The 24,815-nt window shown below is 46.9% G+C and overlaps 1 protein-coding gene across 1 annotated transcript in view; it reads right to left on the reverse strand.

Annotated features, from left to right (window-relative positions):
* stard15 (StAR-related lipid transfer (START) domain containing 15) overlaps positions 1 to 24,815 on the reverse strand; it is a 134,942-nt gene that overhangs the window by 19,465 nt on the left and 90,662 nt on the right. Inside the window, exons 3-4 of the mRNA XM_085995948.1 lie at positions 23,288 to 23,391; positions 19,734 to 19,851 (exon numbers count right to left, since the gene is read on the reverse strand). Of these exons, the coding sequence (XP_085852074.1) occupies positions 19,734 to 19,851; positions 23,288 to 23,391 (222 nt within the window). The remainder of the gene's footprint in view (positions 1 to 19,733; positions 19,852 to 23,287; positions 23,392 to 24,815) is intronic.

Raw genomic sequence — 24,815 nt, forward strand, 5'->3', positions numbered from 1 at the left:
ATATACCAGAAACGCTGTCTACGGAGGTCACGGTCCATCATCAAAGACCCTACCCACCCCAGCCACAGTCTGTTCGCCCTCCTGCCATCTGGGAGACGCTACAGATGCATTCGCACCCGAACGACCAGATTTAGGAACAGCTTCTTTCCCAGGGCTGTCATCCTACTGAACTCCACAAACTCTAAAGCCTGCACATCTGCCAATGCACTTTATTATGGTTATGTTTATGTTAATGTATTACAAGCCAAATGTATGTTGAATGTTTAAATGTCTTAATCTAAATGTACACTCTCGGGAGCCGCAAGCCTACATTTCATTGTACTGCACTTGTGCACTAACAATGACAATAAAAGTTGATTTGATTTGATTTGATTTGATTTTGATTTGATAACTCCCCTGCTTTTCTTTAAAATAGTGCAATGGGATCTTTTACATCCACCTGAGAGAGCAGACAGGACCTCATCCGAAAAACTGCACCTCCGACAGTGCAGCACTCCCTCAGTACTGCACTGGGAGTGTCAGCCTAGATTTTTGTGCTTAAGTGTCTAGAGTGGGACTGGAACCCACAACCTTCTGACTCAGAGACAAGAGTGCTAGCAACTGAGCCACGATTGATACGTAAAAGGAAAGGGCCCTGCACTGGCCAGGAAGCAAAGTCTTCCATGTGGTGGGCGAGAATTCTACCCCTGAACCACCAATGCTCACATTTTAGGCTGTATTTCAAATAACGCTTAACGCTGCCTCTTAGCTCCCACAGTGGTTGGTGGTAATTACTCTGCATGTGCTCTAGATGGCACTCTACACGGAGTCATTACGTAAACTGTCTGCTTCTGCCTACCAATAATAATAATGCCTTATACGTTCAGAGTGCCACAGTAACAGAGACCAGACCAAAGGTCATCTACTATGGAACTGAAAGCCTTCCTCCAAGAATTATTAAACCACAGCAGGAACACTACAGTGAAAAAGTCTTGCTTTGTAGTGCTCAAAGAAAGAAGAAAGACTTACATAGCAACAAGGAAGATAGGAGCAGGAGTAGGCCATTCGGCCCCTCGAGCCTGCTCTGCCATTCAATGAGATCATGGCTGATCATCCAAACGCAGTACCCTGTCCCTGCCTTCTCCCCATATCCCTTGATCCCTTTAGCCTTAAGAAATATATCCAACTCCTTCTTGAATATATTTAATGAATTGGCCTCAACTGTCTTCTGTGGTAGAGAATTCCACAGGTTCACCACTCTCTGGGTGAAGAAATTCCTCCTCATCTCTGTCCTAAATGGCTTACCCCTTATCCTTAGACTCTGACCCCTGGTTCTGGACTCCCCCGCCATTGGGAACATCCTTCCTGCATCTAGTCTGTCTAGTCCTGTTAGAATTTTATAAGTTTCAATGAGATCCCCTCTCATTCTTCTAAACTCCAGCGAGTATAAGCCCAATCGACCCAATCTCTCCTCATACGTCATTCCTGCCATCCCAGGTATCAGTCTGGTGAATCTTCGCTGCACTCCCTCCATGGCAAGAACATCCTTGCATTTATATAGCACCTTTCACAACCACCAGACATCTTAAAGCACTTTACAGCCAATGAAATACTTTTGAAGTGGAGTCATTGTTGTAATGTAGGAAACGTGGCAGCCAATTTGTGCACAGCAAGATCCCACAAATAGTAATGTGATAATGATTAGATAATCTGTTTTAGTGATGTTGATTGAGGGATAAATATTGGCCAGGACACCAGGGATAACTGCCCAGCTCTTCTTCGATAATAGTGCCATGGGATCTTTTACATCCAGCCCTGAGGGGTGCCGTCTTTCAGATGAGATATTAAACTGAGGCCTCAGCACTGCACTGGAGTGTCAGGCCGAGCTTCATGTACTCCAATTCCCTGGAGTCGGGACTTGATCCCACAACCTACTAAAAGGCAAGTGTGTTACCCACTGAGCCACAACTGACACATACAATGATTTGCTTTCAAAAGGCAGTAGCAGTTATGTAGGGCAGCACAACAACTAGTTGACACACAGCCAAGTTTCCACAACAGGATGAAAGAGCAGTTAATCCATTTTTTGATGGTGCTAGTTGTGGCAGGAATGTTGGCCAGGTTCCCTGGAAAAATCTCTGCCTTTTCTTTCACATAGTGCTACCAGATCTTCAGAAGAAACTGAGCAAGAGACAGGAGCTCAATTTAACATCTCCTTCGAAGGACAGTAACTCTAACAGCACAGCATTCCCGCTGCACTGCGCTGACGCGTTAGCCTGGGTTATGTGTGCTAGGCCTAAAGCGGGACAGGAACCCACAGGCCTTAAATCTGGAACCCTTTCCCCAAAAGTGTGTAGATGCTGGGTCAATAGATATTTTCAAGACTGAGATCGATTAATTTTTTGTCGGGTAAAGGTATCAAGGGGTATGGAACAAAGGAGAGTAAATTGAGTCAAAATACAGATCAGCCATGATCTAATTCAATGGGAGGAACAGGCCCAAAGGGCTGAATGGCCTACTCCTGTTCTTATGTTCCTATGAAAGAATGGAAATTAGTAAAGGAAGTAAATCAACACATGCCAAGCATAAACCAAAATCCACATTGAAACATTACCCTACGATAAAGTCTCAGTTACAGTGCAAACCTCCCCAGAAGCTAAAAATAAAATGCCACCAGTACTTGGTACAGTTTTCTGAGTATTCTTTTTCTGGCTGTTCAGAAGGGGCTGACTGAAACTTCTCAGTACAGTGACCATGCTTCTTCAAAGTTCCAGCAATTGGTGACGCTATAGACAGCGCTGTGACATAAATGGAGCAGCTCACAGTGCCATCTCGTGATGTGCTGTCATTCACTGGCAGCAATTAGAATTTCACCAGCACCGGGGCGGTGCTTGCTGTCAGGGCTGCCATTTTATTGTGCCGCTGGTGAGCTGAGATCTTAGGGTGAGCTTTGAACCCGTGTGCCATGGGCCAGAAATTAGATTTGCTGGGATGCACACACACCACCCAATGATAGAATCGTCGAAACTTACAGCACAGAAAGAGGCTATTCGGCCCGTCGGGCCCGTGCTGGCTCTTTGAAAGAGCCGCCGTGCTTAGTCCCACATCCCCGTGTTTTGTCCGTAACCCTGTAAGTTCCTCATCCTTCAGTACCCGCCCAACTCCCTTATAAAATTATTTATGGAATCAGCTTCCACCACCTTTTCAGGTCAAGCGTTCCAGATCCCGACAACTCTCGGAGTGAAATATTTCTCCTCAACTTCCCTCTCGATCTTTTGCCAATGATTTTGTATCGATGACCTTTAGTTTTTGACCCACTCGCCAGAGGGAATCATTTTTCTCTACCTACTCTATCAAAACCTCTCATCATCTTGACAACCTCTATTAGGTCACCTCTTAACCATCTCTGTTCCAAGGAGAACATTCCTAACTCCTCATAACTGAAGTCCCTCATCAATGGTAACATCCTGGTAAACCTCCTCCACACCCTTTCACAGAATCACAGAATCACAGAAACCCCACAGTGCAGATAGAGGCCATTTCGGCCCATCGAGCCTGCACCGACACATATCCCACCCGATCCCCGTAACCCCCACACCAACACATATCCCACCCTATCCCTGTAACCCCATGTATTTAATCCCCCTAACACTAAGGGTCAATTTATCATAGCCAATCAACCTAACCCGCACATCTTTGGACTGTGGGAGGAAACCGGAGCACCCGGAGAAAACCCACGCAAACACGGGGAGAATGTGCAAACTCCACACAGACAGTCGCCCGAGGTCGGATTCGAACCCGGGTCTCTGGCGCTGTGAGGCAACAGTGCTAACCACTATGCCACCGTGCTGCTATCTAAGACCTTTACATCTTTCCGGAAGTGTAGTGGCCAGAATTGTCTGCAATACTCCAGCTGAGGCCTAACCAGTGATTTATAAACTTTTAGCATGATCTCTTTTGCTTTTATATTCTATTCCTCTATTTATAAATCCAAGTACAGGAAACTCTCGTTTAAATGGCACCTAAATAGCCGGAATTCTCTATTAACCGACAAAATTCTCACTCCGAAAACGACACCTCAATAGCCGGCAATGTTGCCGAGTCCGAGTCTCCCGCGGTGGCCGAGTTAGTCAGTGGGGGTAGTTCTCCAAACTGCCACTACTCGGCTTCTTGGCGCTGTCGGAAGTCGGAACACCTCAATACCCCTGTAACAGGAGTCTGACTCTCCCGCGCTGCCGGTAGTCTCTTCTGATCCGCCATTTTACAGGGGTACTGTGTGTCTCCCATGCTGCTGGTAGTCATTGCATTGCATTACCCTCAACTGGCAGTACTGTACTTAATCAAGCATCTTCCACCATCCATTTAACACAACATTCTGTAGGTGAGTACCCAATTACTGTATACTGCACATTTCTTGATTTTTAAAATTTTTCTTTGTTAAAAATAGCCTCGGTATTTAACCCTCTCCGTCATCCGGAATTTTTGATCAACTGGCAACACATCGGTCCCGTCGGTGCCGGATACCAAAGAGTTTCTTGTAACCCATATTATTTTTTAACCACCTTATCAAATTGCCCTGCCACCTTTCAGGATTTGTGTATCTGGGTACCAAGGTCTCTCTGCTCACATACACCTTTCAAAATCGTGCCATTTATAGTACACTGTCTTTCCATATTAGTCCTCCCAAAGTGTATCACTTCACACTTCTCCACATTGAACTCTATCTGCCGTGCTTTTCCCCATTTCACCACCCTGTCTATGTCATCCTGAAGCCTATAACTATCCTCACCACTATTTACTTCTGTGCCAAGTTTCGTATCACCTGCAAATTTTACGATTGCAATTTTCTTTTGCACATCTGGTGCAGATGCAAGTGCACGAGTGGCTGTTCTGGGGTTGCCCTTGTTTTCTGGATCTGCCACGTGATATAAAGGGGTGAATTTGCAACACTGGCCACTGCACCATGTTGGAGAAATGCTTCCGCAATGTCAGCTGGGTATTAAACCGACAAGACACATCTGGTTTTAACTCATGCCAGTTCACAACCAAAACCGCTGGGTCAGACCCTCATGGAACTAGAGGGCTCCACCTCTAGTACCAGAAGATCTGACATTTTTCCAATAACAAACAACACCCTCTGCTCACAAAATATTTAGGAACAAAGGGATTCAAGCACAGATTCTATTACAGATATCTGGCTGAGGCGATTTACTAGGTTGTTGCCAGGATTTGAGAATTTTAGCTATGAGGAAAGATTGGATGGGCTGGGGTTGTTTCCTTTGGAACAGAGGAGGCTGAGGGGAAGCCTAATTGAGGTGTATAAAATTATGAGGGCCTAGAGTGGATAGGAAGGGCCTAATTCGCTGAGTTCAATAACCAGGGGGCATAGATTTAAAGTAATTGGTAGAAGGATTAGAGGGGAGTTGAGGAGAATTTTTTTCACCCAGAGGGTGGTGGGGGTCTGGAACGCACTGCCTGATAGAGGCAGAAACCTACATCACATTTAAAAAGTACTTGGATGTGCACTTGAGATGCCGTAACCTTCAGGGCTACGGACCAAGAGCTGGAAAGTGGGATTAGGGTTGACAGCTCTTTTTGGGCCGGCACGGACACAATGGGCCGAATGGCCTCCTTCTATGCCGTAAATTTCTATGATTCTATGAAATGTTTCTGAGCTGTATATTCTATGTAGTTCTATCTAATATTTTATTTTTCAGAGTATCACCACAGCTTCAGACAGATCTGATCTATTTCTGCAATCACTAAACACCTTTGTAAATTGTTCTTCAGGTTCAATTGTCTCAAGTTCAGTCACAAAGGGGGAGAAATTGGGTGATTAGCGCCACCTGTTAGCGCCTAAAGAGGCAGCCAGTGGCTGTCGCGCCACTGGCTGCGCCTCCCACAATATTCAGCAGGGGCGCTAATGGTGGCGTTAGCCTTTTGCGCTGCGCCGCCACCGATGACGTCATCGGTGTGCGCAGCGCCCCATTCGCGCCCCGATCGCGATATTTGGTAGCGAACGCCGCTGTAGCGCCGTTCGCTACCCGCGCCCGGTTCACGGGGCCTTGCTGCGCCGGCAGAGGCGCAGGTTAAGGTGGAGGTGCGGGGCGGCCGCTTTTTCGGCGGCTGCCTGCCAGCACCTCCGTCCCTGGCCTCCTGGTCCCCCCCCGCCCCCCCCACGGCATTGCCGGCTGTTTCCCGAGAGCCCGGCACTTCTCCTTGGTGCCGGGCTCTTTTGCTGGCACTCACGATCGTCGCTCGCGCTGTTGCAGGCCCCTCCCCCTTAACAGGGGGAGGAAGGCCTGCAGTACCGCAGCGTGCCGTGCCACAGCGTGTGGCGCTGCGGCACGTAGCACTGCGAAATTCACTTTCAGCGCCCTAAGAGGGACGCGGAGCGCCTCGAGCCGCGCCCCGTCTCCCTCTGGGGCCACTTCAACTGAATTTGCGGCGATCGCGGCGCAAATTCCAGTGCCCAGGCGAACTTTGCACCGCTTGGGCGCCTCAGGCCAATTTCTAGGCCAAAGTGTTATTAACTTCATACAGTTCAGTGAGTTCAAGCCCAAAAAGATCCAATCGCACATTTTAAGTGTCCAAGTAAGCGAAGCACCTACAGCGCCATCTAGTGGTCCTCAAACAAATAACAGCTTCTGGTGGACACGATGAAAAGTCAGAGATGGGTATCTTCAGACCTCACAATCCCATGGACCAGGGGATTGGGGGACGGGGCGTGTGGAAGGGGCGGCATGACTCAGGAGCCTCAGCATCAGGTGCATATCAGAGATTCAGGTAAACGCAGCACAAGATCTTCCAACCAGTGTGAAGTCAAAAAATGTCCCCAAAGTTATAAATTCATTTGTAAAGGCTGCACCACAACAGATCATGGGTGAATTTAATCCCCCAGATATTGGTGGGAGGGGGGGCGGGGAGGGGGGTGTTAATATATTTGAAAAATCTGAAATCCTCCTCCCACGCGCCCACTTCCGGTTTAATCAAGGCGGGTTGGGGGTCGGGCGAGTAACATGCTCTCGAGAGATGGGTCACTAATTTAAATATGCTAATCGGGTGGCGTGCCTCAGAATCGAACAGAGTTTTACATTTCTTGGCTGCGGGCCGGGTTTCCCAGAGCTCGGGAAACCCAGCAGTGAAAGGGAACGGCTGGATCCAGCAGGTAAGTACCTTTCCAGCACTGCCTGTGGGCCAGGAGGAGTAGGAGTGTTTCCCTCCAAGCTAACCTGCTGTGACAAACCCCCCGCCCCGTTCCACGGAATTCCCCCAGACCCATACTCCGATCTCGCCCCTGACCCGCGATTCTCCCCGACCCCTTAACGTTCCCTGATCTGCAATCGTCTCCCCGAATTATGCTCTGATCTTCCCGACTAACACTCTGATCTCCCCCAACTGACCCACGATCTGAAGACCCCCTGATCTCCACCCCCTGACCGGAGATCTACCCCCCAACCCCCACAATGTCTTCCCCAACCCCCCATCCCGATCTCCCCTTCCTTCCCTCCCCAGCTGCAGCCTTCTCACCTGACAAGGCTGAAGCATTTGCAAATTTCTTCAGCCAGAAGTGTCGAGTGGACGATCCATCTCAGCCTCCTCCTGAGGTCCCCAACATCACAGAAGCCAGTCTTCAGCCAATTCAATTCACTCCATGTGATATCAAGAAATGGCTGAGCGTACTGGATACAATAGAGACTATGGGCCCTGACAACATACCAGCTATCGTGCTGAAGACTTGTGCTCCAGAACTAGCCGCGCCTCTAGGCAAGCTGTTCCAGTACAGCTATAACATTAGCATCTATCCGACAATGTGGAAAACTGCCCAGGTATGTCCTGTCCACAAAAAGTAGGACAAATTCAATCCGGCCAATTACCGCCCCATCAGTCTACTCTCAATCATCAGCAAAGTGATGGAAGGTGTCGTCGACAGTGCTATTAAGCGAAACTTACTCACTAATAACCTGCTCATTGATGCCTAGTTTGGGTTCTGCCAGGACCAATTGGCTCCAGACCTCATTACAGCCTTGGTCCAAACATGGACAAAAGAGCTGAATTCCAGAGGTGAGGTGAGAGTGACTGTTCTTGGCAGCATTTGACCAAGTATGGCATCAAGGAGCCCTAGTAAAATTGAAGTCATATGGGAATCAAGGGGAAAACTCTCCACTGATTGGAGTCATACCTAGCACAAAGGATGATGGTTGTGGTTGTTGGAGGTCAATCATCTCAGCCCCAGGACATTGTTGCAGAAGTTCCTTAGGGCTGTGTCTTAGGCCCAACCACCTTCCCTGCATCATAAGGTCAGAAGTAGGGACGTTTGCTGATGATTGCACAGTGTTCATTTCTATTTGCAACTCCTCAGATAAGGAAGCAGTCCATACTCACATGCAGCAAGGTCTGGACAACATTCAGGCTTGGGTTGATAAGTGATAAATAACATTCGCGCCACACAACTGCCAGGCAATGACTATCTCCAACAAGCGAGAGTCTAACCCCCTCCCCTTGACTTTCAACAGCATTACCATCGCCGAATCCCCCACCATCAACATCCTGGGGGTCACCATTGACCAGAAACGTAACTGGACCAGCCACATAAATACTGTGTTACAAGAGCAGGTCAGAGGTTAGGTATTCTGTGGTGAGCGTCTCACATCCTGACTCCCCAAAGCCTTTCCACCATCTACAAGGCACAAGTCAGGAGTGTGATGGAATACTCTCCACTTGCCTGGATGAGTGCAGCTCCAACAACACTCAAGAAGCTTGAAACCATCCAGGACAAAGCAGCCCGCTTGATTGGCACTCCATCCACCACCTTAAACATTCACTCCCTCCACCACCGGCGCACCGTGGCTGCAGTGTGTACCATCTACAAGATGCACTGCAGCAACTAACCAAGGCTTCTTCGACAGCATCTCCCAAACCCGTGGCCTCTACCACCTAGAAGGACAAGGGCAGCAGGCACATGGGAACACCACCCCCTCCAAATTCCCCACCAAGTTACGTACCATCCTGACTTGGAAAGATTTCGCCGTTCCTTCCTCGTTGGGTCAAAATCCTGGAACTTCCTCCCTAACAGCACTGTGGGAGTACCCTCACCACATGGACTGCAGTCATTCAAGAAGGTGGCTCACCACCACCTTCTCAAGGGCAATTAGAAGGAAATAATTATGATGAAACCCAGGTTAATAGATTGGAGAAAAGCTGATTTTGAGAGGCTGAGAATAGAAGTTGGAAAAAAAATGGGCAACAATATTGGTAAACAACGATGTAGAACAGCAATGGGAAACATTTAAAATGGTGTTTAACAGAGTGCAGGAAAAATATATTCCGCTAAAAGGAAAGAACAAACTAAACACTAATGAGACTCCATGGATGAGTAAAGCCATGAGGGAACAATTGCGGGTAAGGAAAGAATCATACATTAAGTACATAGACAGCAGGGTAGTGCATGATAAGGAAGAATACGAAAAGATTAGGAGAGAATTCAAAAAAACAATTAGTGAATCAAAGAGGAACTGTGAAATTAAATTATCAAAGGAACATAAAACAAACTAGTAAAATATTTTATAGGCAAATCAATATAAAAAAGGAAGGTTGGGATGGGAATAGGGCCATTAAGGGATAGACAGGATAATGACACTGGTAACGATAGAGAGATAGCAGAAATATTTCATAAGAACATAAGAAATAGGAGCAGGAGTAAGCCATTTGGCCCTTCGAGCCTACTCCGCCAGTCAATAAGATCATGGCTGATCTTCGACCTCAACTCCACTTTCCTGCACTATCCCCATATCCTTTGATTCCCTTAATATCCATATAATTATTTTGCTTCAGTATTTACCAGGGAGATAGAACAGGTGGACATGACATTGGATGATGAGATTAGTAATGAGATAAGTGCATTAAAATTTAAAAAAGGGGATATAGTAAATAAACTAATCAAACTCAAAGAGGATAAAACCCTTGGTCTGGATGGATTGCATCCAAGCATTTTAAAAGAATCTAGGGAAGAGATAGCAGAGGCATTGCTACACATTTAATAATTTGTTAGAAAAAGGTTTAGGGCCAGAGGACTGGTGGATAGCTAACGTAATACCAATATTTAAGAAGAACATGTCCAGGGAATCATAGACCATTCAACTTAACATCGGTGGTAGGAAAAAAAATGGAATCCCTACTAAAGGAGAAAATAGAAGAACATCTAGGAAACAAAAACATAGTAATGAATAGTCAGCATGGATTTCAAGAGGGAAAATCTTGCTTGACCAACCTTATTGAATTCTTTGAAGATGTAACAGAGAGAGTAGACAAGGGTAATGCAGTAGATGTAATTTATCTGGATTTTCAAAAGGCTTTCGATAAGGTATCCCATAATATATTGATGAACAAGGTCAGAGAATGTGGAGTCAGGGGACAAGTAGCAGAATGGATAAATGGGTCATTTTTCGGTTGGCAATCAGTAACTAGTGGGGTCCCACAGGGAACAGTGCTGGGGCCTCAACTATTTCCAATCTATATTAATGACTTGGATGAAGGGACCGAGTATACTGTAGCCAAATTTGCTGATGATAAAAAGATAGGTGGGTTAGCAAGTTGTGAGGAGGACACAAAAGGCACGATCTTGCCAGCCCTGGGGAGGCGGGTTTGGAGGCAGGACTGCTGGGAAAATGGCAGAATCTGGGGGCCGGGTGCCCATCCCACTCCGTGCCATCTTCCCAGGAGGCGGGTAGCCGTCCCGCGCCGGGTCCCGTCTCCTTGGAGGTGGGAAGGGATTACAACCACATAAAATGGTGATAAGCCTATTATCTGCCTGTTAACTATCTGTTAACAGGCAGATAATAGGCTTATCACCATTTTGCCCACACAAGTGCGGGCTTCCCAAAGGCTCCGAACCACGCCAGGGTCACCGAGGCGAGTAGTGGGTCTGCGGGGGTCGGAGGGGTCCAAAAGTGTGCTGTGAAGGTAAGTGATGGGTGCAAGTGTGGAGAGGTGAGTATCTGAGGTAAGTGAAAAGTGTTAGAGAAAGTGTACTTACCTTTGTTTCTTCCTGCAGGCTTCAGTCGCTGGGGATGCGGAGAGTCTCGCACCTCCGCAGTAGAGATGACAGATGACCGTTGCATTCTCCAATGCAACAACCATCTCATTTCTGCAAAAGAAAGAGGTTTGATGAGCTCTTGAATTCAAGACCTCATCAAACTACAGAGAATGTCAGTGTTTGACAGCATCACAGAGCTGTCAAACGATGACAATTCATCTGTCAAAACTTTTGTGCCCTTTGTGTCCTACTCACAACTCACATATGTTGACGTGCTCTGCAACCGGCTTTCCCTTAACTGGCCTGCTAAGCCCGCTGGGCGGGCTAAACAAGGTCAATCAAGGAAAATAGCGTGGGTTGGCCAGAAGTCGATGGAGGCGGGACTAAAACCCGACAAGTGGGAGTCCCGCCTCCAAAAGCTCCCCATTGGCAAAATCACCCACACAGAGTCTGCAAAGGGATATAGAGAGGTTAAGTGAGTGGGCAAACATTTGGCAGATGGAGTATAATGTGGGAAAATGTGAGGTTAACCACTTTGGAAGGACGAATGAAAAAGCAAATTATTATTTAAATGGAGTGAGGCTACAAAATGCTGCGGTACAAAGGGATCTGGGGGTCCTAGTACATGAAACACAAAAAGTTAGCATGCAGGTACAGCAATTAATTAGGAAGGCTAATGGAATGTTGGCCTTTATTGCAAGGGGTATGGAGTATAAAAGTAGGGAAGTTTTGATGCAACTTTACAGGGCGCTGCTGAGACCGCACCTGGAGTAATGCGTACAGTTTTGGTCTCCATATTTAAGGAAGGATATACTTGCATTGGAGGCAGTGCAGAGAAGGTTCACGAGGTTGATTCCTGGGATGAAGGGGTTGACATATGATGAAAGGTTGAGCAGGTTGGGCCTATACTCGTTGGAGTTTAGAAGAATGAGAGGTGATCTTATTGAAACATATAGAATTCTGAGGGGGATTTACAGGGTGGATGCTGAGAGGATGTTTCCCCTCGTGGGGGTATCTAGAACTAGGGGGCATAATTTCAGAATAAGGGGTCGCCCATTCAAGATGGAGATGAGGAGGAATTGCTTCTCTCAGAGGGTCGTGAACCTGTGGAATTCTTTACCCCGGAGAGCTGTGGAGGCTGAGTCACTGAATATATTCAAGGCTGAGATTGACAGACATTTGAACTACAAGGAAGTCGAGGGGTGTGGGGCGTTGAGGCCAAGATTGGATCAGCTATGATCTTATTGAATGGCGGAGCAGGTTCGAGGGGCCGACTGGCCTACTCCTGCTCCTGTTTCTTATGTTCTTATGTACTAATGGATTGCTAGCTGTAAGCATCGGAGCAGGCCCCAAGGATTTGTATGATTGTTACTGCTGTTTGACCAGCAGTCGGTTTGGCCCAGTGGTAGGGGCGAGGTGCAGTTGGACCTAGAAGCCCAGACACACCTGTGAGTTTCAATTTAACTTTGGAAAAGACATTTGCTTTGGACAATGAACGTCTCGATAGGTGATTTAACGGTCAATAGGTGATTTAACTTTGGACATTGAGACTTCCTGTTTTAATGGGTTTCGATGGATTTTCAATTGGATAAGACAACGATGCCAGTTTCGCTGGAAAAATGGACTTCCTGGCCTGAATGATAAACCCTTTAACCTTGGGCAAAACACATCAGCAATAAGACTAAATCACATCAAATATGTACCACAGGGAGGGGGAGACAAGATAAGGAATTGTCTTCCATCCCCCAGCCCTGTACATGTCCTGTGGTTTGGATTACTGGGTGTGTATTGGAATACAAGAGTTGGGGGAAGGCCCAGACTCGAAAAGGCGGGATCCAGACAAAGAAGGGTGATTTAAAAGACATCACTGCAATACACAGACCTAAATGAGCTTTTAGGGTATACAGAGAAGGCAGCTTTGGGCATGCTCTCTCTCTCTCTCTCTCTCACTTGCTCTAAACCACCACGAGCGACAAGAGCCTCGCCTTGCTCTTCGACTGTAGGAATGAACTTCGGAACTGGGATTTGGATACTGCATCGGCGATACGGAACCAGGAGATACGTTCTACACAGGGGAGCAGCGAGCAAGAAAACAAACAATCGGGGTGAGCATTGTCCAAGCCCACGCATCCTTAAGACCACCGGTACTGTGTGAGGGGGTGTTGTGTGTCCCAACCAATCCAGAGGGGTTTAGTGGGGAGGTTCTGTGCGTATTATATAGTGTTTGTTTTACGCCACCAGGCATTTTACGTACTGGAGGCGGGTGTGTGAGTTAACCTTATTCGAACCACCAAAGCAAACCACCTACATAGCTGGCTTCAGGACTGAAAGCAGAGAGCAGGAGTAAAGGGTAGCTATTCACAGTGGCAGAAGGTGGGTATTGGTGTTCCACAAGGATCAGTGCTGGGACCACTGTTGTTCACAATTTACATTAACGATTTAGACTTTGGTATCTAAAACACAATTTCTAAATTTGCGGATGACACCAAATTGGGGGGAAAGTCAATACTGAGGAGGACTGCAACAAATTACAGGAGGACATTAATAAACTTACAGAATGGGCATATAATTGGCAAATGAAGTTCAACACAGATAAATGTGAGGTATTACGTTTTGGTAGGAAGAATAGGGAGGTCACTTATCACTTGGAGGGTGCGAGCCTAGGTGGGGTAGAGGAACAAAGGGAAAAACACAAATCACTGAAAGTTGTGACACAGGTTTACAAGGCCATAAAAAAAGCAAACCAAGCACTAGGGTTTATTTCTAGAGGGATAGAATTGAATAGTAGGGAAGTTATGCTAAACCTGTATCGAACCTTGGTTGAGAGTACAGGAAGCTTTCTGCTATCCGGCGCCGACGGGACCGAGCTGGTGCCGTTAGATCAAAACTGCTGTAGAAACCAGCGCTAATGTTTAAAACATACGGAGCTCAGAGCGCCGTGTGAAGCAACAAACCCTGTTGCTTAGCAACAGCTTCAAAACAGTCGGCGCAGCTTGCAAGCGTCTAGCTGAAGCTGTTGCTTAGCTACAGAGACGCTTGCAGAGCCAGGACTGGAGAAAAGAAGCAATGAAAAGAAAAAAAATTATCTGAACCGACTCCTGAATTTTGCCGGTAGAGAGAGCTTTCCGGACATTTAACCTCCGGATAAATGAAAGTTTCCTGTACTGTGTACAGTTCTGGTCACCATATTATAAAAAGGTTATCGAGGCACTGGAGAGGGTGCAGAGAAGATTTACAAAGATGATACCAGAAATGCGAGGGTATACATATCAGGAAAGGATGAACAGACTGTGTCTCTTTTCTCCTGAAAGATGAAGGCTGAGGGGTGGCCTAATTCTTTAAAATTATGAACAATTTTGACACAGTGGATACAGAGAGAATGAATCTATAAGTGGAACCATCGGGGGAAAAATTCAGTATCGCCCCGTTTGGGGCGCCATTATCGGCCGTGCGCAAAGTTTAGCGCCTGCCGCTAATTATCACCTCCGACAGCAAACTTGGCTTTTATCGCCCCTGGAGGTGATTGGAGCACTAGATCAGGCGCTTCACACCTGTCTTAAGGCGCAAAGGCCGAGGAGCGAGGCGTTACCTCAGAGCGCTGGCGAAGCAAGGAAGGGCAAATCAAAATAAACCTGCAAAGTGCTGCTCAGTACTCAAAACTCCTTCACACAGCGTTGAATCTCTCCAGAAGTCTCTCTCTCTCTCTCTCTCTCTCTGACTGCGTGGTGCAAAAATGTCACCGACAAAACAAGGCAGGAAGCGGTCGCCTTTAAATAGCGCTCCCCCAGTCCCTTTCTGAGCGCATAACGCTCCCCTCAACCTGTCGTTGTAAGCGGCAGGCGGTAAGGCAGGGGGCGCCACTCAATATCCGGTCCGGGGCGCTAACGGGGCGCTGCGCACTCGACTGACGTCACAATCTGCCGGCGCAGGAGATCGTGGCGGTAGTGTTTAGCGCCGCCGCAAAATGTCTAGTTCATTTCACGAGCTGCGCAAGCATTGCCACGCCCGGGCGCTAGTTGCTTTGTGCCCCATTAGCGCCCTCTTAAGGCGCTAACAGGAGGCGCAAACAGCTGAATTTTTCCCCCACAGAGTCATGGGGCAGGAATTTAATTCAGGAGTCGGGTTGGAGGCGGGACTACAACTTTCGGGGTTATAGTCCCGCCTCCATCGAGATGTGGCCAATCCACGCGATTTTAACTTGATTGACCTTGTTGAGCCCGCCCAGCGGACTCAGCAGGCCAAATAAGAGCCACCCGGCAACAGGTGACGTCACAGACTGATATTTCATCTGTCAAGAGCTTTTGACAGATGAAATATCAGTGTTTGAAAGCTGTTTGAAGCTGTCAAACACTGACAGTCTTGCTTCTAACCTGAGTCCTTCTCCACAGACTCAGTTAGAAATCTCTCCTACACAGTAAGCTGAAGGCTGTCACTTTTGACAGTTCGCAGCCATTCTGCTTTCTGTGCCGGTGAGATGAGGGACTCCCGGAACCTAAAGGAAGGAAGGCTGAAAAGGTAAGAAAAGGTATGTCAAACTTCTTTAATCACTTTAGACACACCAAACACACTTAACTTTGCACTCATGCACACATCACTCACTTGAACACCGACATCTCGACCCTTCCAAGTCCTTCAACCCGACGGCCCGACTCACAGAATCACAGAAACCCCACAGTGCAGATAGAGGCCATTTCGGCCCATCGAGCCTGTACCAACACATATCCCACACATATCACACCCGATCCCCGTAACCCCTACACCGACACATATCCCACCCTATCCCCGTAACCCCACGTATTTAATCCCCCTAACACTAAGGGTCAATTTATCATAGCCAATCAACCTAACTCGCACATCTTTGGACTGTGGGAGGAAACCGGAGCACCCGGAGGAAACCCACGCAAACACGGGGAGAATGTGCAAACTCCACACAGACAGTCGCCCAAGGCCGGATTCGAACCCGGGTCCCTGGCGCTGTGAGGCAATAGTGCCAACCACTATGCCACCGTGACTCCTCTAACTTGGCGTGGTTTGGAGCTGTCGGGAATCCCGCACTTCAACATCAAAAATAGGGATTAGGCTAAAAACTGCCTGTTAACTACCTGTTAACAGGCAGTTAATTGGCACTAATCCCTTCCTGCCTCGGGTAGGTGGGTTCCACTGCGGGGCAGGTACCCGCCTCCTTTGAAACTGGCATGGAGGTGGGTTTGGGTGCGGGAAGGGGTCGGGACCCCTTATTTTGGGATTTTAACCGCACCCCCCCCACGCCTCCAATCCCAACTCCACGGCACAATGAAAATCCTGCCCATAGTCATAACGACACAGAAGGAGGCCATTTGGCCCATCGAGTCCGTGCCGGCTCTCTGTGGAGCAGTCCAGTCAGTCGCATTCCCCCGCTCTATCCCCCTAGCCCTGCAAGTTTATTTCCCTCAAGTGCCTATCCAGTCTCCCCTTGAAAACAAGTGTCTCCGCTTCCACCACTTCCATCGGCAGCGAAATCCAGGTCATCACCACTCTCTGTGTAAAAACGTTTTCCTTCACATCCCCCCTGTATCTCTTGCCCAAAACCTCAAACCTGTGTCCCCTAGTCCTTGTACCATCAACTAGTGGGAACAGCCTTTCCTCGTCTAGCCTATCCAAACCAGTCATAATCTTGTACACCTCTATCAAATCACCCCTCAACCTCCTTTGCTCTAATGAAAACAAATCCTGCTTCCCCAACCTGTACTTGTAGCTAAGATCCCCCATCCCCAGGACCATTCTGGTAAATCTCCTCTGCACCCTCTCAAGGGCCTTCACATTCTTCCTAAAGTGTGGTGACCAGAACTGGATGCAAGGCTCCAGTTGTGGCCTAACCAGCGCTTTATAAAGGTTCAGCATAACTTCTCTACTTTTGTACTCAATAACTATTTATGAAGCCCAAGATCCCATATGCTTTGTTAACCACTCTCTCAATATGTCCCGCCACCTTCAGGGATCTATGCACATTAACTCTCAGGTCCCTCTGTCCCTGCACACTCTTTAAAACTGTGCCATTAAGTGTATATTGCCTCTCCATGTTCCTTCTGCCAAAATGCATCACCTCACACTTCTCTGTATTAAATTCCATCTGCCACTTGTCTGCCCATTCTGCTAGCCGTTCTATGTCCAGCTGCAGTCGATTAATATCATCATCACTGTTTGCCACACCCCCAAGTTTAGTGTCATCAGCAAATTTAGAAATTCTACTCAGTATTCCAATATCCAGGTCATTTATATATATCAACAAAAGCAGTGGCCCCAGCACTGACCCTTGGGGAACACCACTGTCTACCATCCTCCAGTCTGAAAAACAGCCATTTACCACAACTCGCTGTTTTCTGTCCTTAAGCCAATTCCTTATCCAAGCTGCCACTGACCCACCTATTCCATGAGCCTCAATTTTGTTAACCAGGCTTCTGTGTGGTACTTTGTCAAATGCCTTCCTAAATTCCATGTAGACAACATCCATTGCATTCCCTTCATCAATCCTCCCTGTTACTTCATCAAAAAATTCAATTGGATTAATCAAACATGATCTTCCTTTTACAAACCTGTGTTGGCTCTCCTTAATTAGCTTAAACCTCTCCAAATGCCCATTAATTTTTTCTTTGATTATTGTTTCTAAAACTTTACCCACCACTGATGTTAAACTGACCGGCCTGTAGTTACTAGGATTGTCCTTACACCCTTTCTTGAACAATGGTGTCACATTTGCCACTTTCCAATCCTCAGGCACATCCCCCGCATCTGGGGAATTTTGGAAAATTATGTCAAGCCCTTCTGCTATCTCCTCTCCCAATTCCCTTAGCAACCTGGAATGCAAGCCACCAGACGACTTGTCCACTCTAAGCATACCCAGCCTATCTAATACTTCCTGTCTATCAATTTTCACCCCTTACATTGCTTCTACCTTTCCACTTCCACGGATATTTTGTCAGCTTCCACCTCTTTAGTAAACACCGATACAAAGTACTCATTGAGTATTCTAGCCTTGCCCTGTGCCTCCAAGCATATATCACCTTCTTTGTCTCTAATAGGCCCCACCCCACCTCTTACTACCCACTTACTGTTTACATGCCGGTAGAAGATTTTTGGGTTCCCTTTTATGTTAACAGCCATTCTACTCTCATATTCTCTCTTTGCCAATCTTATTTTCATCTTCACATCCCTTCTCAACTTATTGTATTTGGTCTGGTTCTCCATTGAAGAATTCACCTGACATGCATCATACACCCTATTTTTTGGTTCATCATCTTCTCTATCTCCCTTGTCATCCAAGGAGCCCTTGCTTTGGTTCCCTTACACTTCCCTCTTATTGGAATGTACTTAGCCTGTACTTGGAACATCTCCTCCTTAAAGATCACCCATTGTTCCGTTACAGTTTTTCCTGTCAGTCTTTGGTTCCATTTTGCCCTGGTTAGATCCTTTCACATCCCATTGAAGTTAGCCCTATTCCAGGTTAGAAGTTCCACTCTAGATTGTTCCTTGCTCCTCTCCATTGCTAATCTAAATCTTTTGATACGATGATCACTCGTACCCAAGTGTTCTCCTACAGACACTTGGTCGACCTGGCCCACCTCATTCAGATCCAGCAATGCCTCCTTCCAAATTGGGCCAAGAACATATTGGTCAAGGAACTTCTCCTGAACACATTTCAGAAATTCCTCCCCATCCTTTCCCTTTACCCCAGCATTATCCCAATTGATATTTGGGTAATTAATGTCCCCCAATATCACCACTCTATAGCTCTTGCATATCTCTGCAATTCCCTGCAGATTTGCTCCACTACCTCCCTCTCACTATTTGGAGCCCTATAGAATATGCCCAATAGCGTGATCATACCCTTTTTGCTCCTCAACTCTAACCAAATGGATTCTGTCCTTGACCCCTCAAGAACTTGTGGGAAAGAGCATAACTAGAGGCCATCAATATAAGATGGTCACCAAGAAATCCAATCGGGAATTCAGAAGAAACTTCTTTACCCAGAGAGTGGTGAGAATGTGGAACTCGCTACCACAGGGAGTGGTTAAAGTGAATAATATGGATGCTTTTAAGGGGAGGCTAGACAAGCATATGAGGGAAAAGGGAATAGAGGGTTATGCTGATAGATTTAGATGAGGAAAGACGGGCGGATAAACGCCGGCATAGACTGGTTGGGCTGAATGGCCTGTTTCTGTGCCGTGTATCCTGTGTAATCCTATGTAATCCTTTGTAGGGATGGGCAGTAAATGCTGGCCTTGCCAGTGACGCCCACATCCCAGGAACAAATACAAAAAAATCCCCCGAAATCAAGAACAAGGGGATGTAATCTTAGCATTCGACCTCGGCCATTCAGGAATGAAATTAGGAACCATTTTTTCATACAAAGCGTAGTTGAAATTAGGAACTCTCTGCCCCCAAAAGACTGCGGATGTTGGGGAGCTTTGATGACTGAGTTCGATAGATTTTTGTTGGGTAAGGGTATCAAGGAATATGGAGCAAAGGCGGGAAAATGGAGTTGAAGTGCAGATCAGCCATGATCTAATTGAATGGCAGAGAATGCTCGAGGGGCCGCATGGCCTACTACTGTTCCTAATGTTCCTATCACACGGTGCAGCCTGTATCTACTAAATCGTTGGAAAAACACCTTCTAAAGTCAGTTTGTTGCAGAGGATTGGAGCGTCCTTGTTCTCTACTCTCGGCAAGTTGGTGCACTAACCTCGCGGGTCCACCTGGGTCAAGTAGTACAAGGTACAGCTGTTGGCTCCATTCGATTTAATGAAGTAGCCAGTCTGCAGTGAGACCGCTCGCACAATGTCCTTCTTTGGGGGATATTTCTGCAAATAAAGAAGCAGACAACAACATGAGTAAAAATTAAAAAAAATCTGGAATTGAAAGAAGGTATTTCTGCCAACCGGCGAGCTGTCTCTAGCCAAGGACACAATCACTTCGCATTGTGTGCCTAGTCCTGGGGTTCCCCACCTCACAAGTCACTGAATGATCTGTTCCTCAAATTAATCCAAAATCCTGTTTAGTACAAAACTTGTTTAATAAAAAATATCAAGGGAAGTTGACCCATGGAAAACTGGAGCACTCAGTCACTGAACCTTAAACACACACACTGCTAGGCACCAGGAGCTGCATTAGGTGGATTCTACCCATTTCTGGTCCCTCAGGATCCATCCATTAGTAACAGCCTGGACCATGGGCAGTCAGGAAATTGTTGGAGCCAGATTTTTTACAAGCACCTTGGGTGTTCAAAGAAATCCCAATTTAAATAGGTGTTCAAATAGGTGTTTAAATGGGTGTTCAAAGAAATCAAAATTGATATACCTATCAATTCATCCAATGAAAAGCGACGAGTTAAGATAGTAACTATAGGTTTTTATTGGCTAAATAACAGAGCCCACCCTCGTGGGTGATCGGGTCCAACAAGGAGGAATACCAGCCAGTCGACCACCTTTATACCTGGGCAAGCAGGCGGAGCCATGGGCGGAGTCAGCTGTGGTCAGCCCAGGTATAACAGCGTGACAAGAGGTGACCTTGTGTAGTGATACAACAGTGTAAACAGTGATAACCATAGTGTAACGATATAAACAGTGATAACCATAGTGTAACGATAGTGAATGATAAAAGTGGTTTACCACAGTCCTCAAATTCAACTCCAGGTTAGTATTAATTCCAAATAACAACAAAAAATGCTGGAAAAACTCAGCAGGCCAGGCAACATCCGTGGAGCGAAAATAGAGTCAACGTTTCGAGTCAAACTCTTTGTCAAGACTGGAAAGGCACAGGAAATGAAATAGATTGAGAGGCCCGGCTGGGAGAGAACAAAAGAGAAGAGACATTAAGAGGTATTCAAAACGAGACGAGATGGTGATCGGACTAGTGGAGATAAAAGACGGCTCTAGATTAGGTGTGAAATGTGCTGGCAGAATGGGAGACAGCTGCCATGTGGGAGAGAAAAAAAAAACGAAATAAAAAAAGGCGGGGGGAAAGGGCTAAAACAAAGGTGGGGATAAAAAATAAGTAAAAATGTAATGGGGGCCGAGGTTATGATCTGAAATTGTTGAACTCGATATTGAGTTCCAGTTTGTCCTCAACTTTTAATCCCTCAAGGCTTCAAGGTCAAATAGTGGAGTTAAATTCTCATCTACACTTTTAGTTACAGTCCCGTTGTATGCTTAGAAACCCCCCCCCCGCCCCACCACCACTAAACGACAGGCCCGATTTTAACCGTGTCTGCCCAATGGGAATGGGCGGCTGGGTGGTTCAAATGGCGTTCCCCGCTGTGTTCAAAGCACTTTTGCCTATCGCCGCCATTTTAACTGTCAGGTTTCCGGCCGCTCCAGGGCTGCCCGCAAGTTGAGGGCTCATTAATGTTTAATAGTTGGGGTCCAAAGATGTCATTCAGAACCTGACGCGATTTTAGCTGCCGCCCGCAAGCTGGAGCCTGATCAATATTTATTTTTAATTCGTTTATGGCTGGCATTTATTGCCCATCCCTAATTGCCCTTGAGAAGGTGGTGATGAGCCGCTCTTCTTGAACTGCTGCAGTCCGTGTGGTGATGGTACTCCCACAGTGCTGTTAGGGAGGGAGTTCCAGGATTTTGACCCAGTGACGATGAAGGATTGGCCGATATACTTCTAAGTCAGGATGATGTATGACTTGGAGGGGAACTTGGAGGTGGTGGTGTTCCCATGCGCCTGCTGCCCTTGTCCTTCTAGGTGGAAGAGGTTAATTTACAGACTGGTCTGATGTGATTTTAACTGCCGATCGCAGTGAAGCTCAGTGTACCGTGCCAACCAATGAAACCTGTCGGCAGGCTAAGATCGTGGCCAGAAGAGTCAATGATTCATTTTTTGAAAGTTTCCTTGTGGGCTAGGAGGACCTGGATTGCTCCTCCAGGCCCAACAAGGAAACCTTGGGCCTCCTCTACCCTGGACTTCCCTCCCCCTCCCCCGACTGCAGTCATCTCTCGAGCCATGCCCTCACCAGTTACCTCAGTGCGAAGGATCATTCCCTCGGGTTATTGGTGGTGGCTTATTGCTGCACAATATCCCTCTCCTGCCCGCTGGCCCCCTCATCATTCCCGCTGGGTTCAGGCTGAAGTCCACCCTTTAAGATGGTAATAAGATCCGGGAGTTAAAATAGCCCAGGCCTCATAACCAGCACCATATAGCTTATTCCTTTTTTAAAAATTGTTCCTGGGATATGGGCATCGCTGGCAACACCAGCATTTATTGCCCTTGAGAAGGTGGTGGTGAACCGCCTTCTTGAATCGCTGCAGTCCGTGCGGTGAAGGTACTCCCACAGTGCTGTTAGGGAAGGATTTGGACCCAGCGACGATGAAGGAACGGTGATATATTTCCAAGTCAGGATTGTGTGTGACTTGGAGGGGAACTTGGAGGTGGTGGTGTACCCATGCGTCTGCTGCCTTTGTCCTCCTAGATGGTAGAGTTTGCGGGTTTGGGAGGTGCTGTCAAAGAACACTTGGCGAGTTGCTGCAGTGCCTCTTGTAGATGGTACACACTGCAGCCACGGTACGCCAGTGGTGGAGGGAGTGAATGTTAAAGGTGGTGGATGGGGTGCCAATCAAGCGGGCTGATTTATCCTGGATGTTGTCGAGCTTCTTGACTGTTGTTGGAGCTGCACTCACCCAGGCAAGAGGAAAGTATCCCATCACACTCCTGACTTGTGCCTTGTAGATGGTGGAAAGGCTCTGGGGAGTCAGCAGGTGAGACACTCGCTGTAGTATACCCAGCCTCTGACCCTCTCTTGTAGCCACAGTATTTTTATTTATATGTCCTGATATTTATTACTGTAATGTTAGTGTTTCTTCAGGGTCACAAGCAAAACCAATCAGCCTGTATCTTTCCCTGAACCTGCCAGAAGCCTAAGGGTTAATTCAACTTCGGTCTGACTGCCAAGCGAGGATCACAGTCTGATAGAGCAGAGAATGCACTCATTTCAAATTCAGCTACAGTCTAGGAAACAGCCTTTAGTCTGTAAACATATTGTGAATGCATAGAACTGTAGCACCGTACAGTTTCACGATGTGTTGCTTTCTCCCCTTCATGGAGCTGACAGTGAATAATGTTTAATCAGCCACTGTTAATCCTAACGCTATAAAACCTTCTTGTGCCAAATGAGCTCCACTTGTACCATTGAATGCAACATTCATTAACATTATATACGACTTGTTTCCAAAAGCAATGCACACACAGTCCTTCACAATGGACAGGAGGACCTCTTCCTATAGTGATACTCACTGGATGCTTCACTGAGTAGTTAATAATCATGTAGTCGTTGCCTAGAGGGAGCCAAGATCGCAAGGTAACGAAATCTCTGTTCTTCAGTGGACTCGGACACTTCCCTAACAGAGAATAAAAACACACCGCATGTTAGTATCTGTTACACAGCGACACCACCTTAAACAGTGCTGTACTTAAATAAATCCTGTAGATTGATTCTGCCACTGTTGGAGAATAATTGGCACTCAACCTCAGGCGTTGGGTATCTGGAACGTATATTTATCAGACAATAGAGATTTATCAAATTAAGCCCGTCATGCCACACAGTTTGGATGAATGTAAAACAGCTTCAGGCATTTGCATCAACGTCAATTTTGTGGTGAGATTTGTGTCACCCAAATCAAATTTAAAGAAGCGTGGTGGTAGCACCACTAAAAGCTAGCCAGCTGTGTACTGACTACCGGCAGTAGGAATCAATGTTCAAAAGGTAGCCAAAGCTTCAATTGTAATCTTTCTGATGTCAGCAGATAGCCGATGGGACAGGCAGCATTCCGATGCGAGCATGTGTGAGCAGGGTTCCGTACAACGATGTGCATCAATGATATAACTTAGGTCTGCCAACCTATCGCTCTCCGCATGCTGGTCTCAAGCTGGTTCATAACATTGAAAGGGCTGTTATAGCCTTTGTGTCACAAGGAGCCATTTAACCCATCTTACTTCATCAATCAAGAAATGCCCTTCAGTCCCCTTACTGCATTCAGTTGTCATTGTTTTCCTTGTGTCCTGAGCGGTCGGCCATTTAGGACTGAGATGAGGAGAAATTTCTTCACTCAAACGGTTGTGAATCTTTGGAATTCTCTACCCCAGAGGGCTGTGGATGCACAGTCATTGAGTATATTCAAGACAGAGATCGATAGATTTTTGGATACTAAGGGAATCAAGGGATAGAAACATAGAAACATAGAAGATAGGAGCAGGAGTAGGCCATTCGGCTCCTTGAGCCTGCTCCGCCATTCAATGCGATCATGGCTGATCATCCAATTTCAGTACCCTGTCCCTGTCTTCTCCCCATATCCCTTGATCCCTTTAGCCTTAAGAAATATATCCAACTCCTTCTTGAATATATTTAATGAATTGGCCTCCACTGCCTTCTGTGGTAGAGAATTCCACAGGTTCACCACTCTCTGGGTGAAGAAATTCCTCCTCATCTCTGTCCTAAATGGCTTACGCCTTATCCTTAGACTGTGACCCCTGGTTCTGGACTCCCCGGCCATCAGGAACATCCTTCCTGCATCCAGTCTGTCCAGTCCTGTTAGAATTTTATAAGTTTCAATGAGATCCCCTCTCATTCTTCTAAACTCCAGCGAGAATAAGCCCAATCGACCCAATCTCTCCTCATACGTCATTCCTGCCATCCCAGGTATCAGTCTGGTGAATCTTCGCTGCACTCCCTCCATGGCAAGAACATCCTTCCTCAGATAAGGCGACCAAAACTGCACACAATACTCAAGGTGTGGTTTCACCAAGGCCCTGTACAACTGCAGCA

The sequence above is a fragment of the Somniosus microcephalus genome, chromosome 8, assembly GCF_052327205.1.
Source record: "Somniosus microcephalus isolate GS21.2 chromosome 8, FLI_Smic_1.0, whole genome shotgun sequence".
Classification (NCBI taxonomy): Eukaryota; Metazoa; Chordata; class Chondrichthyes; order Squaliformes; family Somniosidae; genus Somniosus; species Somniosus microcephalus.